The sequence below is a fragment of the Ambystoma mexicanum genome, chromosome 2q, assembly GCF_040938575.1.
Source record: "Ambystoma mexicanum isolate Mex_15411 chromosome 2q, UKY_AmexF1_1, whole genome shotgun sequence".
Lineage (NCBI taxonomy): Eukaryota > Metazoa > Chordata > Amphibia > Caudata > Ambystomatidae > Ambystoma > Ambystoma mexicanum.
Genome location: NC_090924.1, coordinates 948,794,771 through 948,820,996, shown reverse-complemented (window position 1 = coordinate 948,820,996; position 26,226 = coordinate 948,794,771). Strand labels below are relative to the sequence as shown.

Sequence of the window (26,226 nt, the reverse complement as noted above, 5' to 3'; positions counted from 1 at the left end):
ATGGTTCCGGCTGGGTTTATTTGCCATTTCTTTTTGAAAATGTCTTTCTCATGTTTTACTCTGCACGCCAAACCAGGTTTGATTCCTTTGTTCACCGTCTTTTCACAGGCTTCTACGCAGAAGCCCTCCTTAGGCGCCTGTATGTCTGGGGGGACAGGATATGAGGGAGGGCTTTAGGACTCCCTGCACAGGGTCTGCTTGGAGACCCATGTCCCACTCTGAAATGATTGGCTGTGGTGACTGTCCCGTAGGGACAGCCACCCTGCTGTGTGATTGACAGCCCGGCTGTGCGAGCCAGGCTCTGGGTCTGGAAAGGCAGAGTCGCCACTGGAACGAAAGAACAGATGAGGAGCTGACGGAAGAGGACCCCTCCCACGACTGAACCACCCAGTGAAGCCCTGCTGCAGGTCCGAATCCTCAAACTCCAACGACAGAGAAGATCCTCCAGAAATCGTCTTCCCCTGAGCTGGTGGGACCAATCAGTTCGCCCAAACTGCAAGCCAGGACTCCCTCCTCTGGTCAAATTCGCTGTACAGAGCTACAGTGGGCCGGATAGCCAGGAAGGTCGGACCGTGCTTGGGTTTTAAGGAGCGCACCTTTTATTTGTTGCTTTGCTCTGCTGCTGGTTTCTATCCCTGGGTAGTGCAGGACCCTCCAGTCTTCATACTTCATGTCAGTCCGAAAGTCGCTTCAGGAAGCGTGAGCCTGCAGGAACTACCAGGAATGTCCGTCTCAGCTACAGCTTCTTCTCCATTGAAAGGTACTGTTCAAATCCGGTTGTTCATCTCTGTGTTCATTTTTGTGTCCATAGACTGTGGAGCCTCACCAACTCCACAGGCATCATCTTTTTACTGTATGTTACACAGCACCTTCAGTACAGTGACACAGGGTTGTCTTTTAGACTTCCTAACTCAGACTCCATTTTCTGGTACTGACTACTATCTCCCAGAACATATAAAGTTACCATTAACTTTATTAGCCTCTGAAAAACCACAGACCCAGTATAAACCATCTTACATGGAGTACTGGAAAGGGTTAATACTTATCCCTTTTTGTCTGTTTCTCTTGGAGCATTGCTTCACTCCCTTTTCGTCAAGACTTGGCTGGTGGAAGTGGTAACTACCCTATTTTTTCTACCGCGGTTATCTTAAATAACCTTTGTATTGATTTAGGCTATCTTGGTAGCTGGTTTGGCATGTTTTACTCTGCACGTCAAACCAGGTTTGATTCCTTTGTTCACCGTCTTTTCACAGGCTTCTACGCAGAAGCCCTCCTTAGGCGCCTGTATGTCTGGGGGGACAGGATATGAGGGAGGGGTTTAGGACTCCCTGCACAGGCTCTGCTTGGAGACCCATGTCCCACTCTGAAATGATTGGCTGTGGTGACTGTCCCGTAGGGACAGCCACCCTGCTGTGTGATTGACAGCCCGGCTGTGCGAGCCAGGCTCTGGGTCTGGAAAGGCAGAGTCGCCACTGGAACGAAAGAACCGATGAGGAGCTGATGGAAGAGGACCCGTACCACGACTGAACCACCCGGTGAAGCCCTGCTGCAGGTCCGAATCCTCAAACTCCAACGACAGAGAAGATCCTCCAGGAATCATCTTCCCCTGAGCTGGTGAAAGTGTGTGAAATCTTTCTCCAATCCGAGGGCTTGTCCTTCTCTACTCTTTAACCTAACTTTTCTGCCGACCAACTTCGTCCGGAACTCTTGGCAAAGACTTAACCGCGAACTATCCTAAACTGTGTGATAATAATAATAATAATAATAATTAGGCATTTATATAGCGCTACAAACCCTCAGGTATCTGAGCGCTGCTTATTATTACCCACGGTGTGTGGTGCTCATTTATCGACCTCGGAAGGATGAAAGGCTGAGTTTGGCCCCGCCGGGATTCGAACCTGCGTTAACAGGCTCTGCACGGGTGTCAAAGCGGGCGCTCTACTCGCTGTGCCACTTGACCGGCCACTTGATCTTGAGCAAAAGACTTTTGTCCTATTGACTTTGGCCCTAAGCCTCTTTGATTTGATTCCATCACTGTAGTTCCTATTTCTAGATTTCCCTGTTTACTTACCTGTTGGTGCTGTTCAATTTCTGCCTAACTTTGTCTTTCCCTCCCTTTTAAATTTCTGGAGTGCCATTTGGCTCCCACTTCATTTTGTAAGTTTAACTTATCTGGAACCTATTGGGAGTGGTGTGTGTGTAATTTTTAAACTGCTTTACTTTAGTGAAATGTTATACAACTGATGTGTAAATAAATGTATATTCTTTTACTCAGAAACCTTGAGTCAGTCTTTGTTTGAATCATAGTAATTGCTGTCCTTTGTGTAACTATTGATACTGCTCACTTGCTCTTGAGATAAGTCTGGCTGCTCAGCCATCACTACCACTTTTACTGTGTAGTACAGGCTTGTACCAAAGGTGAATTTGTACTGTCACTTGTAGTCTTAATTGTGTGTGGTGTTCCCAAAGGGTACTGCATATAATTCTGCCTAACACTGCCTGAGTAGGAGAAAGTTCAGAAAGTTCCATGCTCTTAGCATACCTTTTAGGCATAAAAATGTCTCGCATAATCTCCATGTGTGACTTCCTTTTAGAAACTACGTTTGGGTCATTTATCAAAGGATCAGGTGTATTTACATGTATTACTTGTGTGGGCTCACCTTCTATCAACAATTTTCTCTGCCTCTCTTGCCAAGCATGACTCTTGCCTCAAAAAATAATCTCTACGACATTTCTTGCATATGAACGATTGTAAGTAACATTTATCTCAGACTCAGGCAATTTGTCATCTTTCTTTGGGACAGGAATGACTACATAGGGTCTTGGCTGCCTAATAGTCACCACAATTGTACCTTCTTTCTGCTCAGGAAGATTCACAGGAGTCTTATCTCCATGTACATGTATGTGATATGACGTACACACTGTGAGTGAGAGCAGTTTTATTATGAACAACATACAAGCATAAATGATGCATAAGTACGACCATTTACAGCAACGACTTTGTGGACGTCTCCCAGAATCTGGCATGACTATATTGCTACTAACGCTTCCCATCTTCATAGCCTAAGGTAGGAAAAAGTAACTTTAATACAGCAACATTATGTACTGCTTCTGAAAGCTGATGACTCAGCCTGGCACTTATCCTTCATCAGCTGTCTGTTTTATCTGGATGTTTTCCTCCAAAAGTTTAATACAGAGTGTTCTCAAACTATTTTACTTGTTTAAACCAACTCGATAACATACAATAGTTCCCAGTCTATGCCTCGAATCTGCCTTAGACCAGATGACATGATGAATTTCTTTCAGCAGGAAACAAAAGTTCTGTCTGACAAGCAACCTCTCGATCTGTCCCTCGAAGGAAAGTTTCACTCTGACCTCAGAGTTCGCTCGGAATAATCATTCACTTGGAATATGATACCTCTCAAGATTTCGTTTAATTCTGCATTATTTCTCGGTTCCCTTAGAAATGTATGCACATCAGTGTGTCTTCCAACAAGCTGTGGGCACGCTTCAACCAGATAATAGAAGACCAAACTCACCAATCTGTGTGCGTTATCAGGTGATAGGGGCATTTGTCCTTTCCCCGCTGTATTCAGGAAGCTGCAGAATGTGCTCAATAATTGCTGTGAGCAATCTCCTTAAGATTGGACCATTTTTAGGGTCTTGCAGGAAAACGTGAATGTTAGTAGTTCTCCCCACAACTTCAAATTGGCTATCCTTTCTCGACCTATGTGACGTCAATGGAAAACAGTGCATATTCAACAAATAACGTCATAGAGCACCCCATCACTATGCTTGCAGACTTCTCTATGGCGAACGCAGCGGCTGCCAAGGTTTGTTCACACGGAAAGTGACCCCTCATTACTGGGTCTAAGATCCCACTGTAATATGCAAGGGGCTTGTACCCTAATGTGGTTCTCTGTGGGGGGACTGCTGTCATAACAGTACCATCTGTATGCAAGAATAAAAAGAATTCCTCAGCATAATTAGGAATCCCTAAAGCTGGAGCTGTGCAAATTGCCTTTTTCAATTTGTCAAATCCTTCTTCCATTTCCACAGTCCACACAATCTTTTCTTGCATTACCTGTGCTTTCTTTAAAGCCTGTAACAAAGGCCTTGTATATGAGCTGTAGTCAAAAAGACCCATGCTCCCACATACTTACATAATCCCAGAAATCCCTGCATGTGTTTTATCGTGTGTGGCTTTGTGGTTTTCAAAATAGCCTCAGCTCTCTCAGGAGTAACCTTCTTTCCTTGATGTGAAATCAATTGGCCTATGTATAACACTTCCTGTTGACAATACTGTAACTTCTCTTAGTCAACCGTATATCCTTTGTCAGCATGTGTAACTATCAGCTGAACAGAATCACGTCTGCACTCTTCCTCTGAAGTGCTGCAAACTAAAATGTCATCTACGTATTGCAAAACAACACTTTCTAAATCAATATTGCTTAAGTCCATCTGGAGGACTGTTACACTCATCTGGTCTCTACAGAGGCATTGGGGCACGGTTTCAGCCCTCCCAGGAATTAGATCAACCCAGTCAGATCTCTCCCCCTGCGCATAAACTGTGGACTGCGACATTTGGTGACACTGCTCATTCGCGGATATGAGAAAACGTGAGTGCGCTGATCAGTGACTATGGTCGCTCTGAAACCCTTCTACGCAAGGTGCGATTTCTATGGGCACGTACTGGCCCATAAGGCTCACCTATTACTTATTGATGGTGAGGTCTCCATCCTGCTACTTTTGGCAGGAGCGCTTGTTGATGGGATCTAGTTCCTTCACTGATCCCTGGTAAGTAATAGTCCAGACCAGCTGCGACTATGCTTCTCCTGGTTGATAGTAAGTGTCTCTAAATGTCTCTTGTCTGTTTGTTTGTTTGTTTGTTTGTTTGTTTGTTTATTGTTTTTATATGGTGCACCAAACCCAAGGGTAACTGGGCGCAAGCAGTAAAAGGAGGCTTTAGGCTTAATGATACATAGAGTTACAGTTATAGAATTACAGTCATAGACTTACCGGTCACAGGTTGCCGGCAGGCGGTTAAGGATTTATACAATACATTGCAATATATACAGTTGCATTAAGGAAGGCAGTAAGAGGTGAAGTTTCAGTGCCAACTTATATGGTGGCAGGTACTGGCTTGATCTGTTGTTTGATACTAACAAAGGGGGGTCTGGGAATCTCTCTACCAGCACGAACACAGCCCAATGATCTGTTCTTGGGTGAATAACCCCTGGGAGAGACTCTACTTGCTCACTGTTCTTAGAGAGGCAACAGTTTCACCTCACTGATGATGCCCAACAAGGCAGAAACACGTGTATGGGGTTACTGATGGTACTCTTGTTCAGAGGAGAATTGCCTAGCATTTCGGCGCTGGACTGCCCCTGGGCAGGACAAAGGCTGATATGCAGGGAAATTTCTTCTCTGTGAAAAGGACAGTGAGCTAAAGACTTGGTAGAGTCTCTCCCAGGGGTTATTCACCCAAGAACAGGTCATTGGGCTGTGTTCGTGCTGGTAGAGAGATTCCCAGACCCCCCTTTGTTTGCATATATTAACTTTGGGTTTCACCCTAAGTTAACAGGGCAATCCAGACGTGGACCCCTTGCTCACTTTTCTTAGAGAGGCAACAGTTTCACCTCACTGATGATACCCAATAAGGCTGAAACACGTGTATGGGGTTACTGATGGTACTCTTGTTCAGAGGAGAATTGCCTAGCATTTCGGCGCTGGACTGCCCCTCGGCAGGACAAAGGCTGATATGCAGGGAAATTTCTTCTCTGTGAAAAGGACAGTGAGCTAAAGACTTGGTAGAGTCTCTCCCAGGGGTTATTCACCCAAGAACAGGTCATTGGGCTGTGTTCGTGCTGGTAGAGAGATTCCCAGACCCCCCTTTGGTTGTTTGATACTAAGTTGTTGGGTGAGCGTCATTGGTTCTAATCCATTTCTGTGTGTTTCGTCTGAAACTGGGATAAGTTTGATCAGCCCGGAGTGAGTAGGGGAGTTAGTTCCATGTTTGGGCTGCCATGACTGGGAAGCTTCTGACGCCAGATTTGGCCAGGTTGAAACGTGGTACGCTAAGGTAGCAAGAATTGGAGGATCTAGTCAGGCGATTAGTAGTTTTCTTGGCTATCCGGTCGGAGAGATACTGGGGTGCGGCATCGTTGAGGCATTTTTGGGTCAGGGAAGTTGTTTTTAGCATAATTCTGTCTTTAATTGACAGCCAATGGTTTTGTGATCTCTGTTTGGGATATTTAGTGGCGTTCTTAGTGCATTGTTTTGTAGCGTTTGGATTTTGTTTAAGATGTATTTGTTAGACCATATGTAGAGGGCATTACAATAGTCCAATCTTGAGAGTATAAGGGCATTAGCGAGGGTAATGCAGCTAGTTGTGGATAGGTAACGTCTGCAGGCCCTGATTAGTTTGCATGTGTATGCTGATGTGGACGCTAGGGAGTTGACTTCTTTCCTCATGGTTAGGGTGGAGTTGAGGTTGAATCCAAGTGTTTTTACTTCCTTTACAACCTTGATGATATTGCCATCAATGTTGAAGGAGGAATACTCGTTGTTGAGTTTTTTAATGTTGGTCGCGGTACCTAGCATTAGGGGTTCGGTCTTGTCGTCATTCAGACAGAGGCGGTGCATGGCCATCCATGCCTGAATGAGGAGGTAGATTTTGTTCACGAGAGCCGTGTCAGTGATGTAATTGCCCAAAAGGGGTATGAGGATATGTGTGTCATCTGCATAATTGGTGTAGATGACACCCAGATTGTCCAATTTGTCAAACAGTGGCTTTGTGAAGATATTGTACATGGTGGGTGAGCGCATGATCCTTGTGGAATGCCACAAGTTATTGACATAGGATCTGCCGAGTCTATTGGGGAGAATACTAGCATGGTTCTATTGTTGAGGAATGATTCAACCCATGCTACTGCTTCCTTAGAAAAGTGAACTGCTGAGGCAAGGTGTTCGCAAAGGATTTTGTGTTCCACCAAGTCAAAGGCAGCTGACAAGTCAAAGAGGAGTAGCATGGCAGTTTTCCCTTTGTCAGTGAGTGCCTCAATTTGTGTTTTTAAATCTATCAATGCAGTTTCAGTGCCATGTTGTGGCCTGAAACCTGATTGGCAGGTGCCGAGGAGATGATTAGTTTCCAGATATTGTTGTATCTGGATGTACGCTACTCTGTCAAGTATCTTTAAAAGAAAGGGAACCGTTGTGATGGGCCTGTAGTTAGTTGGAATGGCTGGATCTAAGGTTTGTTTTTTCAGCAGGGGTAAGACCCAGGATACTTTCAAATTACTTGGGACAGTGTTAGTTGAAAAGGATAGATTGATGAGTTTGGTGATGAATGGTATTTTCCTCTTTCTGTTTTCTCTTTGCCCCTTCTCGCTTTCTGTCTTGGATTATTGCTGTCGATATTGTTGTTAATTCCTGATTAACGTTTTCTCTTCTATTTTCTTCCCAATAGATGGAATTGCGGCCCAGAAGCAGCTGTGGAGGTGCAGAATGTGGCCGGGAGGAAGATAGATGAAACCGCTACGTCCGACAACAGGTGACTGATGGTTTAAGGAAAAGCACGAGGTGCGGTTGGAGCGCGACCTTAAATGTAATATCTTTTTAATGTCTAACCGTGCCTTTCGCTTTTACTCCCAGGTGCTGCGGTCGCGGACGAAGCGCATAGTGCTGCGGTGCCAAGAAGAAGATTTCAACGTCCCTGAAGATTTGAAGATGAGCTGCAGTGCCAAAATGAAGAGTTCAGCGTTCCGGAAGATTTGAAGAAGATGCGCACAGGTGAGAGCAGATTCCCCAAGTGGTAAGTATAAAGGCAGGAAGCAGGATTTCCAAGGTACGTTTAATCCCAGGAGGCGGTGAGCGTTACGCTGCATGGAAGTGCAGAATAACGCGAAGCGTCTGCCTCGTGGATTGGAGCAGTTTATATAGCTGTGATCGAGTCAGCATGTGCAAGGCAACCCAATAATAGCAGCCCCACCCAAGAATACACATGGGGCTGCTTTAGTGATGGAAGTTCCCATGTTAAATGCACCTTGCACCTTGTTCACAATAAAATAATTTTTGTCCCGAATAAATGTTCTTGTTGACTGTTATTTATGAGCCTGTCACCAAAGGAGCCAGGACTGTGTTCATCCGGGCCCCGTCTGTGTACTTGGCCCGATGACCATGACAAGGACTCTATTGAAAATCGATGGAGACTCACAATACCCTAAAGGTAAATGAGTACTTTTCAGGCGAGTTTGTCTGAACGTAAATGACTTCAGATCCTGCAAGTCCTTGTGCAATGGGATTGAGAAAAAGGCATTTTTCAAATCAATCACAGTAAAACATCATGCTTCAACAGGTGTATTACATACGATTGCAGCAGGATTAGGAATTAGAGGGAACTCGGCCTCTACAATCTCCTCCATGACCACCCTTTCCTCTTTTTCACAGGATGAATTTCCATATTACTGGGTGACTCTGACGTCACTTATGTACCCTGGTCCATCATGGAGGAAATCGTCTTAAAAATACCTTCATCTGCCTCTCGAGTCATGGGATACTGTCGGCTCAAGGTAAAATTGCTCCTGGTTTCAGTTTAATTTTCACTTCTCCAACCCCCTTCAAAAGGCCTACATTATAGGGGCCTGTAGTCCATAATGAAACTGGCACTTTCGCCATGTCTTCGTCAAAATACTCGGGACGTTTTTTTGCTAGCATCATTTTCTGAGGAACTTCTCGTTTGATTGCTCTCACCCAATAAGCATTACTCATGTCAAATATCACTTCGTCATCACATGGATGATCTCCAAATAGATCAGATCATCATTAGTGATGTCAGCCAATCTGTAACCTTCTCCGATGGCAATTACTGCACACCATCGTCTGTCCTCATCATCATTTCCATCAAGCAAAGCCATGTCGCCTCGCACTATGGCTGCTTGTAGCTCTAAGGGAAAAACTCATCCCTCTTCTTCACGGATAGGTAATATTGGTCTAAATAAAAATTCATCAGGTATTCTCATAGTTATGCCTACTAGGCCTGGTAGCCATGTCAACAGAATGCGTACTCCATAATGAAAAACCTTTGGTTCTAAAGGTGTTGCACAAATGGTTATCTGTCCGGAAAATGCCATAATAAATTCACTCATGTTAAAATAATGCATTCCTGGTGTTGAACACACTATGCATTCATCAGTAAACGAGATTGTCATGTTCAACTTTGTCAATAAATCTCGACCCAATATATTGACAGGTGTCTGCCTTGAATATAGCAATGGTATCGACATGTCACACTCTCACATAGAGACTGGTAATTCTTCAGTGAAAGGAACTCTACTTGTAGCTCCTGTGAAACCTTGATAATTCATGGCATTGCCAGACATTGAAAACTTTCCCTCTCGTATAGATGAGCGTGTTGCACCCATGTCTACTAAAAACGAAAAACGTTTGCCTCCTATACTGATGTCTACCCTCGGTTCATCGTGAGGATTCGGCATCACAGATAGTATGGAACACATCAAGTCGCCCAGTGAGCTGTCCTATTGTACTTTACCTGTAAAAGGATTCCCTTCATCAACAGTAACACCCCCTTTTCTAGGAGTCATTAGCTGTCCTGTGCTAGTGCTCTGCTGAATCTGCATAGGTGACTGCTATGACTCCCCTTGGGGCAGATTGACTGCTACCTGCTGTATTTGCAAACCTTGCTGCACTCTCGGCGCTTGTTGCTGTTGCATTGTTAGATTCTGAACAAACCTATCTCCATTCTGCTGTGAATATGCAGGCAGGTTTGCGGTCCCCCCTCTTAGAAATTGGCCATTTTGCACGAGCCTTTGACTTATACACATGCGAGCAAAGTGCCCTGTCATCCCACATGTCCAACATGCAGGAGGTCTCGTAATCTGACGATCCTGCATATTTTGATTATCATTCTGCAAACTCTGAAACCCACCCTGATTACTTTTCCAATTCCCTTGATTATTCTGAAAGCCTCTTCCTCAGAATCCTGCCCTTCCTCATGGAGCAAATCCATAATTGCCTTGATCAAACTGCCTTTGATTATTCATCTGTGGAATGCTCACCGTCTGCTGTGAATTCGATCCATCTACACTAGTCAACATTGCCCATTCAATGGCATATTTGGACAGTTTTTTCTGTACTAATTTTGTCTCTTCATTTTCCTTGCATCATCTTTCTTGCGATTCTTTTCCTGCAAGAGTCTGCAATAATGCACGATGGTCAGCTGAATTTCCGACCACGGTTTTACTTCCATACCCACTAACTTTTTGAGATGCTTCTGTACTGGGTCTGGCAGTCCTTGGCATCATATATGATAGAACACAGGTATAGCTTTTCCCCAAGCTTCGCGTGTCTCCAAGATCTACTGCTCCGGAAAATTTTGAATGTAAACAAGTGCATCATCCCCTTCTTGCATCTTTTTTGTCATTATAGCTCCCATATCGGACATGTCCGGATACAGTACTCTAAGCACTTTCCAGACTGTTGCTCTGCAGTTATTGAATGGTGCTCCATCATGAGCAGTGTTAACTGTAGTAACACCAGCATATCCTGCCCTTGACCAAACGTCATCCGCTCTCTCACCAAATATGGCGATCAGGAGACCCTTAATGTCCCCTATAGCCAATGTATTTCCTCCCGTCATCTTTTCTAACTCATGTATCCATTTCCCAGCACCGGAAGTTAATCTCAGGAGTTTACACCATAAATTATCCTTGTCCATCTGGGGCCACAGTATATACTGTGGTCTGGCCCCCCTTTCTCTAGCAAAGGAAATTGTGAAGCCCCAAACTCATTCTCATTTCTCATCATATGTCTGTCCACTGCAGGGACAATATTCCTGCCAGCGATCTAAATCTGCTCACATATGGTGGCGACTCACCCCTCTCACCATGGAGTTGCCCCCGAGGTCATTCTGACTGTGTCAATGGTTCTGACGCCCTAGGTATAGGTGCATTTAAATCTGACCATCTTACTTCTTTATCCATTGAAACACATCCCTATGGACCACACACATTCCCTCTCTTTTCCCAATGGAAGGTGTCTCTGTGTTCGTCTGCCATTTCTTGTGCCCAACTCGTGCAACTTCTCTCCTCTTCATCTCTATTCAGTGTCAGTCTATCTAAAGACAACTCTTTATGTTTCTTACTACATGAGGCTCCCCCTGTGTTGTATAACTGAGTGCTCTCAAGTCGATAATTTTTTCCCTTTCCCCTTGATTCTTTTTGGGCTTTCATTTCATGATATACTTTATCTATCGCTTCCCCAATGCTCCTAGAGTCAAACTCATCCTCTAGATTTACTCTAGTCAGGCCTGGTAATGACTCGTATTCTGGGAAGAATTCCTCTATGTCCTCCCAAAGGCACTTCTGGATTAGGATTCCTTACTTCCTTTTCCAAGCGAACAAGATTACATGCTCTCTGCGTTCTTTTACGTTCCACTCTTCCTCTCTGTCCCTGTCTTCTTCTTTTTTCTTCATATCTCTTCTCCCATTTGCCATTCTTATCTCCTCATCCTTTCGTCTCTGTATTCTTTTTTCCCTCATCTTTTGTTCCTCTTCTTCCATTCTTCCATTCTTTTTCTTTCTAGCCTTTCCTGCTCATCGATTGTTCTCTGTCTGTTATTGCGTTTTCATTGCACCTCTGCCCTTTCATGTTTTCTCAATTGCTCGTCTTGATATAACTGCTCTCGTCTTTGTCTATCCTACCTTTTCACTCCTTCATCTTTCAATCTTTCCTCTCTTTCTGTATCCTTTTTGTATTGCTTGTCTTGATCTTCCCTTTGCCTTATATCCTCGATGCCTTTACCATCGAGTTTAAGCAAAATCTGACCACCCATCCATTCATTCTGTAAGAGCACTAACTCAGTTTTATCTCTTTCTCCTTTCCATCTCTTTATTTCTCTTCCTATATCTAGAGATGTGCTTGCTCATCACTTCTCTCTTTATCGCGTCCCTCCTTGTCCCTTCGGACATTAGAGATTACATATCTCTCAGTATTTTTTTCTGGACCCTCGTCACTGCTTTGCGCAGGGGACTCATAAGCCGGGTTGCTATACCCTGCTGCTGCTTTAAGCTCCCTTAATGGGTATAGCCCATCGTCTTTCTTATTCTAGTCTTCTATTTCAGCCCATGGCGGTGGATCAGAGGACTCCTCACCCCCCTCTTTGCATATATTGAGTATCCAATCTACAGGAGGCGGCTCATCTCGCTCCTCTTGGTATGTTTCCCAAAGCTCTAAGCTAGCTAGTCGCTTGTCTAGCTTTTTTCCTGTATATGCTGCATGCAAATATGTCGTCCTATGCTCCAGAACTGCCTTCGATAGTGACCCTCCTTGTGGCCACGGCATAAACATTTTATCTGCGGTACCTTTAACCCATTCTGCGCTATACTGTCTAAGCTTGAGTGCATGTTTCGGCAATTGCTTGCAGAGGTGCACAAGTGGAGTAATATCCTCCATGCTTAACCCTTCACTCTTAACCTGTTTACCGCTCACTTGCTTTAATCACAGATTTAAAAAATATGTTTCAGAAAAATAACACAGTATGAGCGTGCACCACTCGTCGCAGGCTTCAAACCCTTTAAAATAAAGTTTTTTACTTTAATCTTGCTAAAAAGCACCATCAACTTCAATTTTTAAAACAATCTGTTTTTTTCCGCCTATGACGTCATCATTTTCAAAATCACATAAAACAAACAGACAAACTCGACCGGTCACATATATTCTTCTCTACAGTCTTGCCATCTAAGATACCCCATACAGAGTTTAAATCAACCTCTTTAAGTCAGTCTTTAACCAGACTCATTGTCTATGCTTCCACTATGGGATTTTAGGTTAAGATTTCTTCTGATATGTTCTCTATTTATTGTGGCCTCTCTCATGATACCTCTATTGCTTGACCACACTGAAGTCAATGTCTGTTCACTATATATACATATAACACTCTTATTCTCACGTTATATTTATATTTATCCCGCCTCCCTTCGTTACTCACTTTTCCCTTCTCTTACTTCTTTTCTTCACTCATCACCCATATGTTGTGCCAACTCTCTCAGTTTTTACTCACCACTCGCATTTTCGTCTTCTGACTCTCGGGATTGTACATCTCTTCAACCTTCTGTTGGATCAGCTTTTCGTGGACGTGGGAGGGGATTCTGTAGAAACCAGGGGACCTATCGCACTGCGCTTGCAAGCTTTTGAAATTACACTAACCACTATCTAAAGTTTACTTATGTCGATGGCTCTGAACTATCCTCTCCGCTACCACGTGAACTGGATAACCCTGCCCTTCAAGATGAGTAGCAAATACCCGGGAGATGGATGGGGATGCAGATTTATATTCATAAATCAATAATTGAAACGACTCAGATAGTTGGGAAAGGAAAACTGTTTTAATATAGTTTTATAGACCTGCAGCTAGGGCCGTACCCGGCATTATGGGCCCTGAGTACTGAATTAACGAGTTATGAGCGACCATAACGTCCGGTATGGGTACAGCCCTCGCTGCAGGTCTATAAAGCTATTAGAACACCCTCACTGTTTAATTAAAGTTGAATGAATGTGACATGTTTAATTGAAGTACAAAAAATTGCAAAATGGTAAATAATTGTTGCAGACATTTTTTGTACTTCAATTAAACATGTTTCATTTTTTTTCATAGGGTGGTGGAAGGTGCTAGGGTGGGAGGAGTATGCTATTAAAGTGTAATCAGGTGTGTCTATGCCGGCCCCCTGTTTTAATTGAGCTTAATTCAGGTGTGCTTTCTTTACTCCCCGCCCCCCGAAATGTAGGATTCCAATAACTTAACAGAATCATACAGTTACTATACATCTCCAAAATGCTTTTACACGTACATGGCACAAACAGGTGACTAACTCACATTTCTGTGCCTTTCTGCAACACTGCCATATCCCTGCTCCACTGCACGTTCAGAGTTGCGTGTAAAATTCATTTTCCATTTGCTGCCAAACACAATGCTTCTCTATGTTGCATACTGCTGCTGATATCTGCCCCTTTTCCACATATCTAACGGCTTTACTATTCACTTTCAACACAAAAACAGTGCATTTGCTTTCACTTCCCTGTACTTTTCTACGTGGACACGTTGGTTTTGCAACGTGCATTTCGGAATGGAAAGTTAACTCTTTCCATTCCGAAATGACACGCCAACCAACGTGTCCACTTGTGCTGCTTTCCCCGCCTGCACACAGCCCCGAGTGCTCACGTAAGTGAATGCAACTCGAACTACGGCCTGTAATCAATCTGTGGGCTATACCAGTGCGTATAGCCTGCAGATTGACCAATCAGCATCCTAGAAACACCACTAGAGTGTTCTAATATCAATTATCTAGAACAGGGAGTACAACAAACATCAACAAACTCGCTCGATCCACTTACTCAATGCATTCTAGTAAAAACAGAGATCTTATACACAAAACTCGTCATCAGTGACGTTAACCTACTTTTTACTAACGTCATCCTACGTGGCAAACTACAAAAACCTATGAGTATGGGTGATAGGTTCTCAGTGAACATCTAAGTATACGATCCATACTGGTATAAAAAAGTGAAAGAAAGTGATAGGCTTCTCAACTAAGCCCTACCCTAAAAATGAGCACTATGAACGTTGTTAAATACATGATGTCCATTGGTTACACAACTATAGGACCCTTAATTATGCAGTCCTCTACAATTGGTTGGCACTCTAACCTCCGTAAGTACTTTTCCACCTACGTCTAGCAGCATGCAGGCTGGCCATCCAGGTGCTTGTGAGCTCGCCTTAACCATTGCTTCCTACCAATCAGCATATCAATCCATCATCACCTCAGTGGTCTACTGTCAATTAGGCTTTGAAGCTCAGCCTTGAGAGTGTGTTTAGCTCTGAGAAATTTAAGGAGTGAAGGCACGCTCTGCCCTCGTGCGTAGGTGTGATCATCTTGTTCGTCCAGCTTCATCCTTCCACGTGACTGGAGACCATGAAATCAAGCTTATAGTGTATTTAAAATACAATTTTTTAATGCACCTCTGACGTCTGTCTTGTTCTGTTCATGCCTTCTGAACAAGATTTCTGTTCTGTCACACGATTTGTATCCAATGTCAGTTTACTCCAGTTTGATAAGACCTTGGTTTCTTGGCTCATCCAACCCTGTCTACTGAGATCCACTTTGTAATTCAATTGTTTTTTAATTGCGACATACTAGTAATAAGGCCTTCTTAATACTGTCCATCACTGCTATAATGCCTAGTGGAAACATCCATCCTTTACGTGTTCATATATATGTGTGTTTGTTTTATCACTTATATTGCGCACCAGCTCCATAGGTATCAGGGCGCATTGCATAAGATAACTCACAGCTTAGTTGCACATAGCATAATAACATTTACATAATCTAAATTAATTGTACATCAAAAATATATACAGGTAACATTTACATAATGCAGTTAATTATGCATCGAAGATGAATATAAGTCAGGTCTTATATATATGGCGTTATTGAAGAAGTCATCTGTCAGTATCCAAGGACAGGGATAACGCAAACACAAATATGTACAAAGTATGGCAGTAGTCAAGGTGAGCCAGAAGTTGGTAGGACTAATTGGAAGAACATTGCTTTAGCCTTACTTGTCAGAGTCTTTAAGCCATCTTGTGAGATTCTGATGGAATGTTAGGTAGGGTTGATCCTCACGTAGAGGAGGGGGTAGCGAGTTCCAGAGTTGGGCAGCCTTGACCGTAAAGCTGCGGCCCCCTACTCTGGAGAGTTTAAATCTAGGGACTAATGGGCAATTAGTATTAGTCTGGTGAGCCTGGTGGGGATATATATGTATATATTGGTGCTTGCCACAATCTATTCACTATAAAGCTAGCCTCAAGATTACTTTGTCTGCTTGCGTTTCTTTTGCATCTGTGCACATGTAAAATAGCTTCATGCCTTCATCTGTTTCAGTGGCATAAGCTTCTTCACCTCGATCCCGAGATGTAACTTATCCTTGGTACTTTCCTGATGCCTTATAGAATATATTCATTCTCTTGTCTCTGCATCTCTTCTATGTACGTCAGCTCAGCTCTGTGTGACGTATACTGGTGATGGTTGTTGACATTACCACTCTTCTTTGCCGTTTATTTGCTCTGCTTCTTCTGGAATCCCATTTAAACAACTATCATATTTCCTTGTGTGGAGGTACGGTTTCCTCAATGGGAACCTTGCCTGAGGGTTCCCTTTGGCCTTTGTCATCCGAACTGTTCTGTGTATGTCACTCTTCCAACATACAGGTAATATAGGTGGGACAGTTGAGGTGGGGGTACTTGGCTCCTTCTCTACAACTCTTATTTTAATAACAACAGTTTCAGCTTTATAGGTAGCCAAAACTAAAAATAATTAAAGGAGAAAATCAGTGATTTTTTGTTATATCTTGGGAAATAACATTTTGAATACCCCCATATTAAGATGTTTTATTAATAATGAACACAGTACAAGATAATAACATTGATAGCATTGTTGGGGTTCATAGTACTTACTGTATTCAATTGAACTGAGCCAAAACTACAGCTCCCATAGCGCATTTGGGTGAGAAATGAAAGACTGGTCTGCTTGAATACTCCTGGTGCAGGGGCATGGGTTGGCAGTAGGAACTCCCTTCTACTGGTATATGGTGATGGTTTCTGCTGCCATGAGCCCACCTAAAGCGACTGGCAATGCACAAGCAAATTATGAGAGCACCAGGCAGTGGTTGTGACGGCCGGGAATCCCTTTGTATGTGCCACTGTTAAGTGACTTAAATAAAAATGTTTTTTTTTTTTTTTAAATGAACGCAAGATTCAAACCCTGCACATATGGCTGCCTCATTTCTGAGGGGGGTGTTTTACATTCGATCCAATGCTTTGACTCTTAGGTGCTTATATGCTTTGGGATGGCGAACCGGTGGGCGTGGTTGAAAGGGCATACACAGGCAAACATTTTACACCTGTTATATCACAAGGAAGCACCTATGATCTCATTAGACACGTGGCAGTAATGGTAAACCTGCCAGTGCTCCTGACTGCCTCCTGTTTTACTACTCCAACCCATAGGCAGAAAAATAGCCTGCTCGTGGGTGAAGGCGCGCACCCGTGTAAAGCCCCGTTAAGTCCCGCTTTGCCGCGGACTTCTCTCCAGCGCTTTCCCGAGGATTGTGGATTTGTTTGCTGCATCTACTACAAGACCCAGCAGGCTTCACTGCACTAAGGGCTGGGAGGAGCTATATAAGCTCAGGGGCGCGCGCACCGCGCGCGCGCACCCGTGTAAAGCCCCGTTAAGTCCCGCTTTGCCGCGGACTTCTCTCCAGCGCTTTCCCGAGGATTGTGGATTTGTTTGCTGCATCTACTACAAGACCCAGCAGGTGAAAGAGTGAACTGTATGAAGAAATACTAACTGCAAAATAGACTGCAAACAGACTATAATACACTTCTCTTTTATTTAGGCTTCACTGCACTAAGGGCTGGGAGGAGCTATATAAGCTCAGGGGCACGCACCGCGCGCGCGCACCCGTGTAAAGCCCCGTTAAGTCCCGCTTTGCCGCTTCGCCGCGGCAACGCGGTCAGTGCCGGTCATTTAAGTTGTTATTTTGTCTTGCGGTTAGACAGCTAGACAATAAGAAGGCGCATTGTAATAAAGTGCTATAAAAACTTTGTGGTGTCGAAATAGAGGCACTACTGTGTAAACATGTACACACTTCGCACTGGCATGCCATGTACGGAACGAGTGCGTGCCCTACTGGAGTCCACCTCAAGAGACAGTCCAGCGTCTTCTACAAAAATGGTACGACCGTCTGTTAAAAGTGCTCCATGGGACAAGCGAATAAAGAAGAGAAGACCACGACTTGATTCCGTCATGGGTGATTTGAGAAACTTTGGGTTTAACATCTCTCGGACTCCACGCCCTGTGGCTAGAATGCCTGAACTTAATAATCTAAGTGTATCAAATATAGAGGCGCAGCCCCTCTGTATTGAATTGGAGGTGGGCCCTGCCCAGCAATCTGCCGTGAATCCACAGCTTGTACAGGTTACAAATGGTGGTAATGAGGTGGAGGAACAGTTATGTAATATCTCACTGTCTGACTCGATGATGCTGCAGAATGCTCGATCAGGGGTTGCTAGTTTAGCTCCCCTCCTTAAAGAAAGCCAGGATGCTGATGTTGTTAAAGATGTTGCAATTATAGAGCTAGAGTCATCGGACTCTTGTTTTGTGGCCAAGGAAGACGAATCTGATCTTTCTAAATCTCCAGCGCTATTTAATACTGGAGATATTTCCGAATCTGAAAGTTCGATTTCATTCATTCCGCCGACCCCTAGGAGACTAATCAGAAACAGCTCGGTTAAAAGTCAGGACCCTGTGACAAAAAAAGAAGCTCCAGTAACATTGGAAATTATGAACATGGCATTGATGTCCCTGGCCAGATTATTTGAAACTCTAGATTCAAAAATTAATGTGATACAAGATAATGTTAATAATTTCAAAAGATCACAGAAGGCATTCGGTCTGTCCTTGGCCCGGAAACAAGAATCTGACTCCGAGCAGGCAGCTCTTTTCTCAAAACAATTGGGTATGTTGTTATTAACATGTAAAAAAACAGATGACAAACTAAACGGCAAATTGGGCTCAGTTACAGTTGGGGAAAACACACGGAGTGTTAATACTGCGGTGCCTTTTGTTGAGGGCATCATAAGAGAAGTAACAGCTGAGGAGACCATGAATGCATCTCTGGTGTTACAGTCAGGTCCAGGGATAAGAATAGCAAAATCTGTTGACGGTGTGAGGAGAGGAAATCTTGTGAAGATGACAGTAACGGTTCCCTCATCCGACCAGTTTGGGCCGAGTGAAGAGGAAGCAGGGGTTCTAATAGCTGATGATTCAAAAACAAGAGAAATACAGCAGTCAAAAGGGGCTTATACGATTTTTGCGAAAAAGTCTAAGGGCCTCTCTAATCAAGCGCAGACAAATGCAAAGAAGTCAAAAAATCAAAAGTCCAAAATAATGGCTTCGAGAGGGACTACGAAACAATTCTTTAAATCTCTATCCAAACCAGATAGATGCTCAATGTTAGCTTCTAATGCGATTACAAAAAAATATCAGAACTTATCTCAAGAAAGACAAAGAAGGATGAATAAGGGTACGGACCCCCACCCTGTAGCTCCCCCTTATGCTCCCCTAGACGAGTTGGTGCATATTGAGCAGGAGCTAGAGGGTGGAGCCAGAAAGGTATCGGCCCAGACTCAAGTGCCAACTGTACTAAAGAATAATCAAGTGAAAGTTGACCCAGTGCCTAATGCAATAGTTAATACGGAGGATCTTAGAAAGGCTGTGGATGAGTATATGAGCCAATACCATCCTAAGCCGCTTTTGACTCATCCCCTGTCTCGGATTTCTATTCCATCAGTGGAAAAACCTGAGCTAGAGTGCGATGAGAATACTAACGCTGGGAGGGCCCTTCCTAGTCATGAAGCAAAGTCCTCTAACAATGACTTACTAATAACCAAAGCAACTTCGGATGCTCAAGACAATCTGCAAAATAACATCTTATGCACAATTAAAGACTGTCTAGTTGCTCTGACCTCAGAACAAAAAATTGTTAAATCGTCCTTGAAGGCAATGAGGAATGGCCATTCTGATGTGGTAAATTCATCTCATGAAGGAAGTACCTCTAAAAATGTTTCGTTTAAATCCCCATTGGAGGAGACAAATAGTTACATGAATAGAGAAACATCAAGCAAGCAGAGTTACCCTGATGTCAAGGCACTGCCCAAGAGTAAAAAGCCCACCCAGTTGTTTTCTTTGTTTCTTAGCTGTCGTGGGGGTTCCTTTCCAACATACACAATGAACAGAGGAAGTATTATGCAAATATTTTCAGACATCCCAAATTTGGAGGATATCTCCTCACGGGAGGTGGTACAAGTTGAGTTCCCTGATGATAATGATCCAACGGTGTCCTGCATATGGTTAAGCTCTCATATTATTTATAATATCATCTTATCTGCTAGATCTGAACTGTTTGATTTGGGCTTCAACTTAATTCCAACCACAAAAGATTCCCTACCGGTGGAAGCTACCTTTAAACCTGCTAGTCAGGTGACTAATGGTGAGCATACCTCAGGTAGGGGATGTAGTTGTGGGAAAGCGTAACTAGAAACCGATCATTCCGATGCCCGAGGTCAGAAAATGGTAGTCATGAGCTGGAATACTAGGGGACATAAACACCTGTTAAATGACGCTAATTGTGATGTGAAAGAGTGTGATCTAGTTCTTATGCAAGAAACTTGGCTAACCGTCCCCCTATCATGGGACAACCATTATGTCCACTTAGTACCAGCAATTAAGGGACAAAAAGGTAGACCCATGTCTGGTTTGGCAATCATTTCCAATATGTCCACGATAAGTATTATCTCTGAGAGGCCCAATCCAAACTCTTATTTGCAATGCTCAGTAATAATGTTCCAAAAACTGAAATTCTTAGTCATAAATATATATTGGAACCCAATTGCAATTGCAACTTCTACTTTCCTCAATGATTTGAATGCATTGATGGAAGACACTATAACTATCCCAGATATTGCGCATGTAATATTAGCTGGGGATCTGAACATACATCTGTTGGCACCTTCTAAGAAAAGAAATATGGATCGGGTCTCGCTGTGGAGGGCATTTATTAATACTTGGGATCTAGTTATGCTAAATGGAGCAGTGGAAACTGATGATCCTCCATCGTATACTTGGTCTTGTGGTGCTCAAAATGCTATAATTGACTACATGTATGTTGATAGAGGGCTGTTTGAGAAAATCTCTGAGTTTAGGGTAGTTCCCACCACTGCGAGTGATCATTGGATTCTGAGGGCTGAGTTTTTAATTCAAACTAAGGAAGAACTTCGCTCTAGCCGAAATCAATTAAGTGGCCTAATCATAAATCCTCAACGAAACAGACTTCATTGGTCAAGTGATGCACTGCAAACATTTGTGTGCAGTGTAACAAATGACCACCAGCGACTGTCAAGAGGTCTGAACATTACTGATTATCATGATAAAATGCATCTTTTTGTCCCTGTTTCAACCCCAGATACTAAGAAGAGTAATCAGTGTAATATCCATGTATTTGATCTGGCCATTAGAGAGAGAAAGAGGCAACATCGAAAACAGAAAAGGCAGATTTATCATTTACCGGTACATTGTCGAGAGCTGGCCCTACGCAAATTGAAGACTAAATATAGAAATTGGATCCGAGGTCATAAAGCAGTTATGTTCCAACAGGATGGAGAAAGGTGGTTACAGATGGCTAAAACTAAAAATACATCACAAATCTGGAAAATGATAAACAATGGAGTGGGTGCTCCCCAACTAACAGCTCAACTTAATGGTGTGTCGGAGAAAAGTTGGGTCACTTATTTCTCCAGCATTTATGATCTTCCATCCAATAATACTTCGAAGCTGGATTGGAAAGTAATTAATCCATCTTTTCAGATTAATTTTGATCGCGAAGATGTTTTGTTTTACATCAACAAAGCTAGTTCTTCAAGAGCTCCAGGGCCTGACGGCTTGTCAAATTATGTCTTAAAACAGAATCCGGAACTATGGGCGTCTATTCTTTACGCTGTCTTCCAAACCCTGCAAATAAAACAGGCAGTTCCTCCATCGTGGTGTAAGGCCATTACAGTGCCAATTTATAAGAAGGGCGATCGAGCGAATCCTGCAAGTTATCGTCCGATTTCTCTTCTTGACGCCCCGGGCAAGATCTTCAGTAGAATTGTCTTAAGAGATCTCAACAATTGGGCGTCAGAAGAGAATCGGCGAGACCCATTTCAAACTGGTTTTGTGGTAGGTCTTGGCACTAGTATCAACATAACGACTCTTAATGCAATCAAAGAGCTGAATGCCATAAGAAACCAACCAATATACTTGGCGTATGTTGATTTTCGAGTAGCTTTTGACTCGGTAGATCGGAGCATGCTATTCGGAAAACTGCTAAAATTTGGCTGTCCAACCTCACTTGTGTATCTAATACATTTACTTCATTCAAACACCTCAATGAAAGTTAAATTGAACTTAGAAGGACTTTTATCGGAAGAAATACCCACCAAACGCGGCCTGAAACAAGGCTGCATTCTAGCCTCTACATTGTTTAATTTGTTTATACTTGATTTGGGCAATGAATTCAGCAACGTTGTGAATGATGCTCCGAAACTTGGCAACCAGATCATTGCATGGCTTTTGTATGCAGACGACTTAGTTCTCATTTCACAAACGCCGAGAGGCCTACAAAACATGCTTGATAAACTGGATCAGTATGTTGCCAAGAATAATTTGACCTTAAACCTGGAGAAAACACAAGTGATGGAACTGGGGAGGCATGGATCTAGATCAAAGAAACAGTATTGTTGGTATTTGAACAACCAAAAGTTGAATGTAGTTAATGAATATAAATACTTAGGTGTCATATTTAGCAATTCTCCTATTAACATGCCTCAAAGAGACAGTATAAAGGGTAAACTGTCGACTTTAATATCGCAAGCGAGGATTTTACAATATAAGTATGGCAAGTTTTCATGCAAGCACATACTTATTTTCTACCAGCAGAAAGTAATTCCTATTGTTACCTATGGATCTGAATCCTGGTCGCCCCTGCAGGCCGGTTATTGGGACAAAATTGAGGCAAGGTTTTGGAAAAAAGTATTGAATCTCCCAGACTCAAGCCCAACGGCATTGCTTCGTTTTGAGTTGGGAATCCTCTCGGTGAATATTCAAGCATCCTGGAAGAGATGTTGCTTATTTCGAAAATGTGTGTTGGGTCTTTCTAGCAATAGTGTATTAAGAACTCTAGCAGATTATCTATTGCGATCGGAACATTTATTCCCTTCAAACTGGAGAGCGGCTGTTTTATCGGACCTAACAGAAGCAAACATCTCATTAGATCTTTTACTATCTAATCCCACCAAAGCCAAAACAAAACTGTATCAACTGGATTGGCACTTAACTCAACAGAACTGTGTAAAACTAAAAGACTTTGATAGAGCTCTGTTTGGGCATAAGAAAATCCGGCAAACTGCTGACTATTTATTAAAATGTCCCTCACACAAATTGACAAATCAAATATTGAGGTTTCGCCTGAATTTATGGCCAACTAAACAAATCTTATTAAGGAGGGGTATTATTAAGATAGACTCCTCATTCTGTCCATTCTGCAATGATGGGAAAACCAAAGAAACCTTGAAACATTTATTGATAGAATGTGTTGCACTCCAATTGCAGAGAAAAGACATTCTTGACAAATTAACAAGGTACCATTACACAAGTCGCTCTAACGATGAGCTATGGCATGAGCTGTTTGCGACCTCAAAGATAACTGTAAGAATAGCCACTATCCAATTTCTAAATAAGATACTGTGTCCAATATATCCAAGTAAGTAAGCTGTTTGGTTAATGGAAGAAATTGGGTTGAATTTGGCTCTCTATATACATCGATAACCATTTGAATATGAAGTGCTTATATCTAATTTTAATATGTTATTATTGTCTGACTCATAGAATTAGACATGCTAACTGGAAGTGGTTTCATAGGAGGTTTTACTTATTTTTCTCTTAATCATCAGTTAAGCAAATGTATTTTTTATCTTATTTGTCAAAATTCGTTTTTCTTATGATATCTGTGTTTTTATTTGATGTATGTTTTGAAAGGTTGATTTAATCAGCCATCCAAAATAAAAAAAAAATAAAAATAAAAAAAAGAGGGGGGTGTTTTACATTCGATCCAATGCTTTGACTCTTAGGTGCTTATATGCTTTGGGATGGCAAACCGGTGGGCGTGGTTGAAAGGGCATACACAGGCAAACATTTTACACCTGTTATATCACAAGGAAGCACCTATGATCTCATTAGACACGTGGCAGTAATGGTAAACCTGCCAGTGCTCCTGACTGCCTACTGTTTTACTACTCCAACCCATAGGCAGAAAAATAGCCTGCTCGTGGGTGAAGGCATTACCTCCAATCACAATGCAGGTAACAATGCAGGTATTATTACCACATGATAATGCAGCCTCTCCCACAGAATTCCCAAGTTCTTTCAGAAAAAGGTGGAGGAAACAGCCATATTCAGGCAGTGAAGTATCATTGGCACTGATGGTAACAGTATCTTATCTTGGCATTATTGTAGGTGCTAACTCCCAAACTCATGAGGAGCAGTGGTCGAAGTGTACGAAAAGAAGTAGTGGAACTATGTTCCCTGCTGACCTGCACCCACTCCCCACATACCCCATCACCACGTCCCCTCCCACACACCCAAACACTTGCACTTGCTCTTTCAGGGGCCGTTCAGTGCAGTGCACTGAAATTGCAAGTTTCAACTTCTTCCTACACTTTTATTTTAAAACGAAACCATTCCGGAACAGTTTCTTTTTAAAATAAAACTATAGGAGCTGTAAAATGCAATTTAAAAAAGCACACTTCGACCACTGATAATGAGACCGTTTATGGAAAAATGATAAACATCACTCGTATCTCAGGGGAAAAAGTCTGAGCCAAAATTGTAGCATTGATGTGTTGATTAAATGTCTCTTTCAGGCGAGGAAAAGAAGAGCAATATGCCCAAATGTCCTTCTCAATTCCTACGCAACATTTGAACCTACAAATACCCGCGTACACGAGTGTTGATGCCAGAAAAACGGGACTTGGTCATGCAACCTTCCAATCACGAGGTCATTTGGCAGCTTTCCTCGTTGTGAAACTTTATTTTCTGCTTTGGTCGTCACAGAAGAGGTGTGTATTGCTCCTTAAATTAAGCGGTCTGGAGTAAAGGAGAGGCGACGCGCTCGGCTGCCATGTGATTCAGCCTTCCAGTTGCTTGTAATCCCCAGGGAAACAGGACGTTGCTGTGCTGCACGGGACGCGCATAAAGCATGATTGATCTGCAAACACCAAGCTGCGGCAGTCAGAGCAGGGCTGAGGAGCTGCAGCAGGAAGCAGCCACAGGTTGCTTGCCAAAGCCTTCGTTTTCTCTCAAAAAGAATCGCTTGGAAGCAGAACTTGCTGACTTCAATTCAAATAAACAAATCAGAAGGAGCAGTTTATACGCTCCTATCAAAATACCAGAAACATCTAGGAAAACCATCCTCCAGCTAGAAAGACGCGAATTGTAAACAATACCTGTCTACATCCCAGACAACTCTCCAAAAGTACCGAGGATGGAGGGCGAGGATGACGACTCTGCCGCGGAGGACAGTTTCACTCAAGACCAGCGGGTGATCTTTATAGAAAACCGTTTGCAGTTGCTTCTGAAATTCAAGGAAGACATATGGAGCAAGTACATTGAAAACGAGGACAATCAGAAAACAATATCAGATTTTTTGGAACGGGATAATCGGTCGTTCCTGGTATTCTCTTGCACCCCGGCTGGACTGCTGACTGCTGTGACTGAGGTAAGTCAGTGTATTTGTTCAGCATTGTAACACACCAACATGCTGTACAATGCAAAACATCCTTTGAATACATTTATATGATTTTTACATTTAGAAAGCGTGTGCGTCCCCGTATTACAACGTCTGCCCCTAAACCTAATTTGCATATTAAATTGTTTATACATTTCAGATGTTTTGTATGGTTCCTTAATTGTAGGAGCCAAACATGGCTGAAAACATGATCAGAGCTTTCAAGTAGTTAGATATGAGCAACTCAACTGTTCATGCGTTCTTACATGCCCTTGCATTCTGGGATTTGTAGTCGTGACTCTGTGTAGAGGAAATAATGCAAAGCAAAATATGTCTGACATTGCACAACTTGAGAAATGTTTGTTAGTGATGATAAAGTAGCAGTACATTACATTAAAGATCTTAATATAACAAATAATTGGTATACATCTGAGACGCAGAATGGCTGGGAAGGTCGAGAGAATCCTTGGAATCGCCTGTCATTTTCTTATTGAAGTTTTGTTCATACTAGAGAACAGTCATTCAATTTTAATCACCGGATTACTTGCCAGTAGGCATCAATGCACTTAGTCTGGATCGTCATCATCTCAGTCCTATCTCATAAAAGTCTGTCGGTCTTCACCCCAGGAACTCTATAAAAATAATAACCTTTCCCCTCCATTATTGTTGTTTTTTAATACAAGCACATCACCCGAAAGGTTATAAAATATCTGCCCTACACATAATGTTCCTGTTCAATACCCCAGGAGATTGGGACGAGTTACTGGGGAG

At 42.8% G+C, this 26,226-nt stretch overlaps 1 protein-coding gene across 1 annotated transcript in view; it reads left to right on the top strand.

The window, feature by feature from the left end:
• Positions 1–24,905: 24,905 nt before the first annotated feature.
• Positions 24,906–26,226, top strand: part of DNAH11 (dynein axonemal heavy chain 11) — a 4,227,155-nt gene continuing 4,225,834 nt past the window's right edge. Inside the window, exon 1 of the mRNA XM_069648254.1 lies at positions 24,906–25,446. Within this exon, the coding sequence (XP_069504355.1) occupies positions 25,213–25,446 (234 nt within the window). The 5' untranslated portion in view covers positions 24,906–25,212. The remainder of the gene's footprint in view (positions 25,447–26,226) is intronic.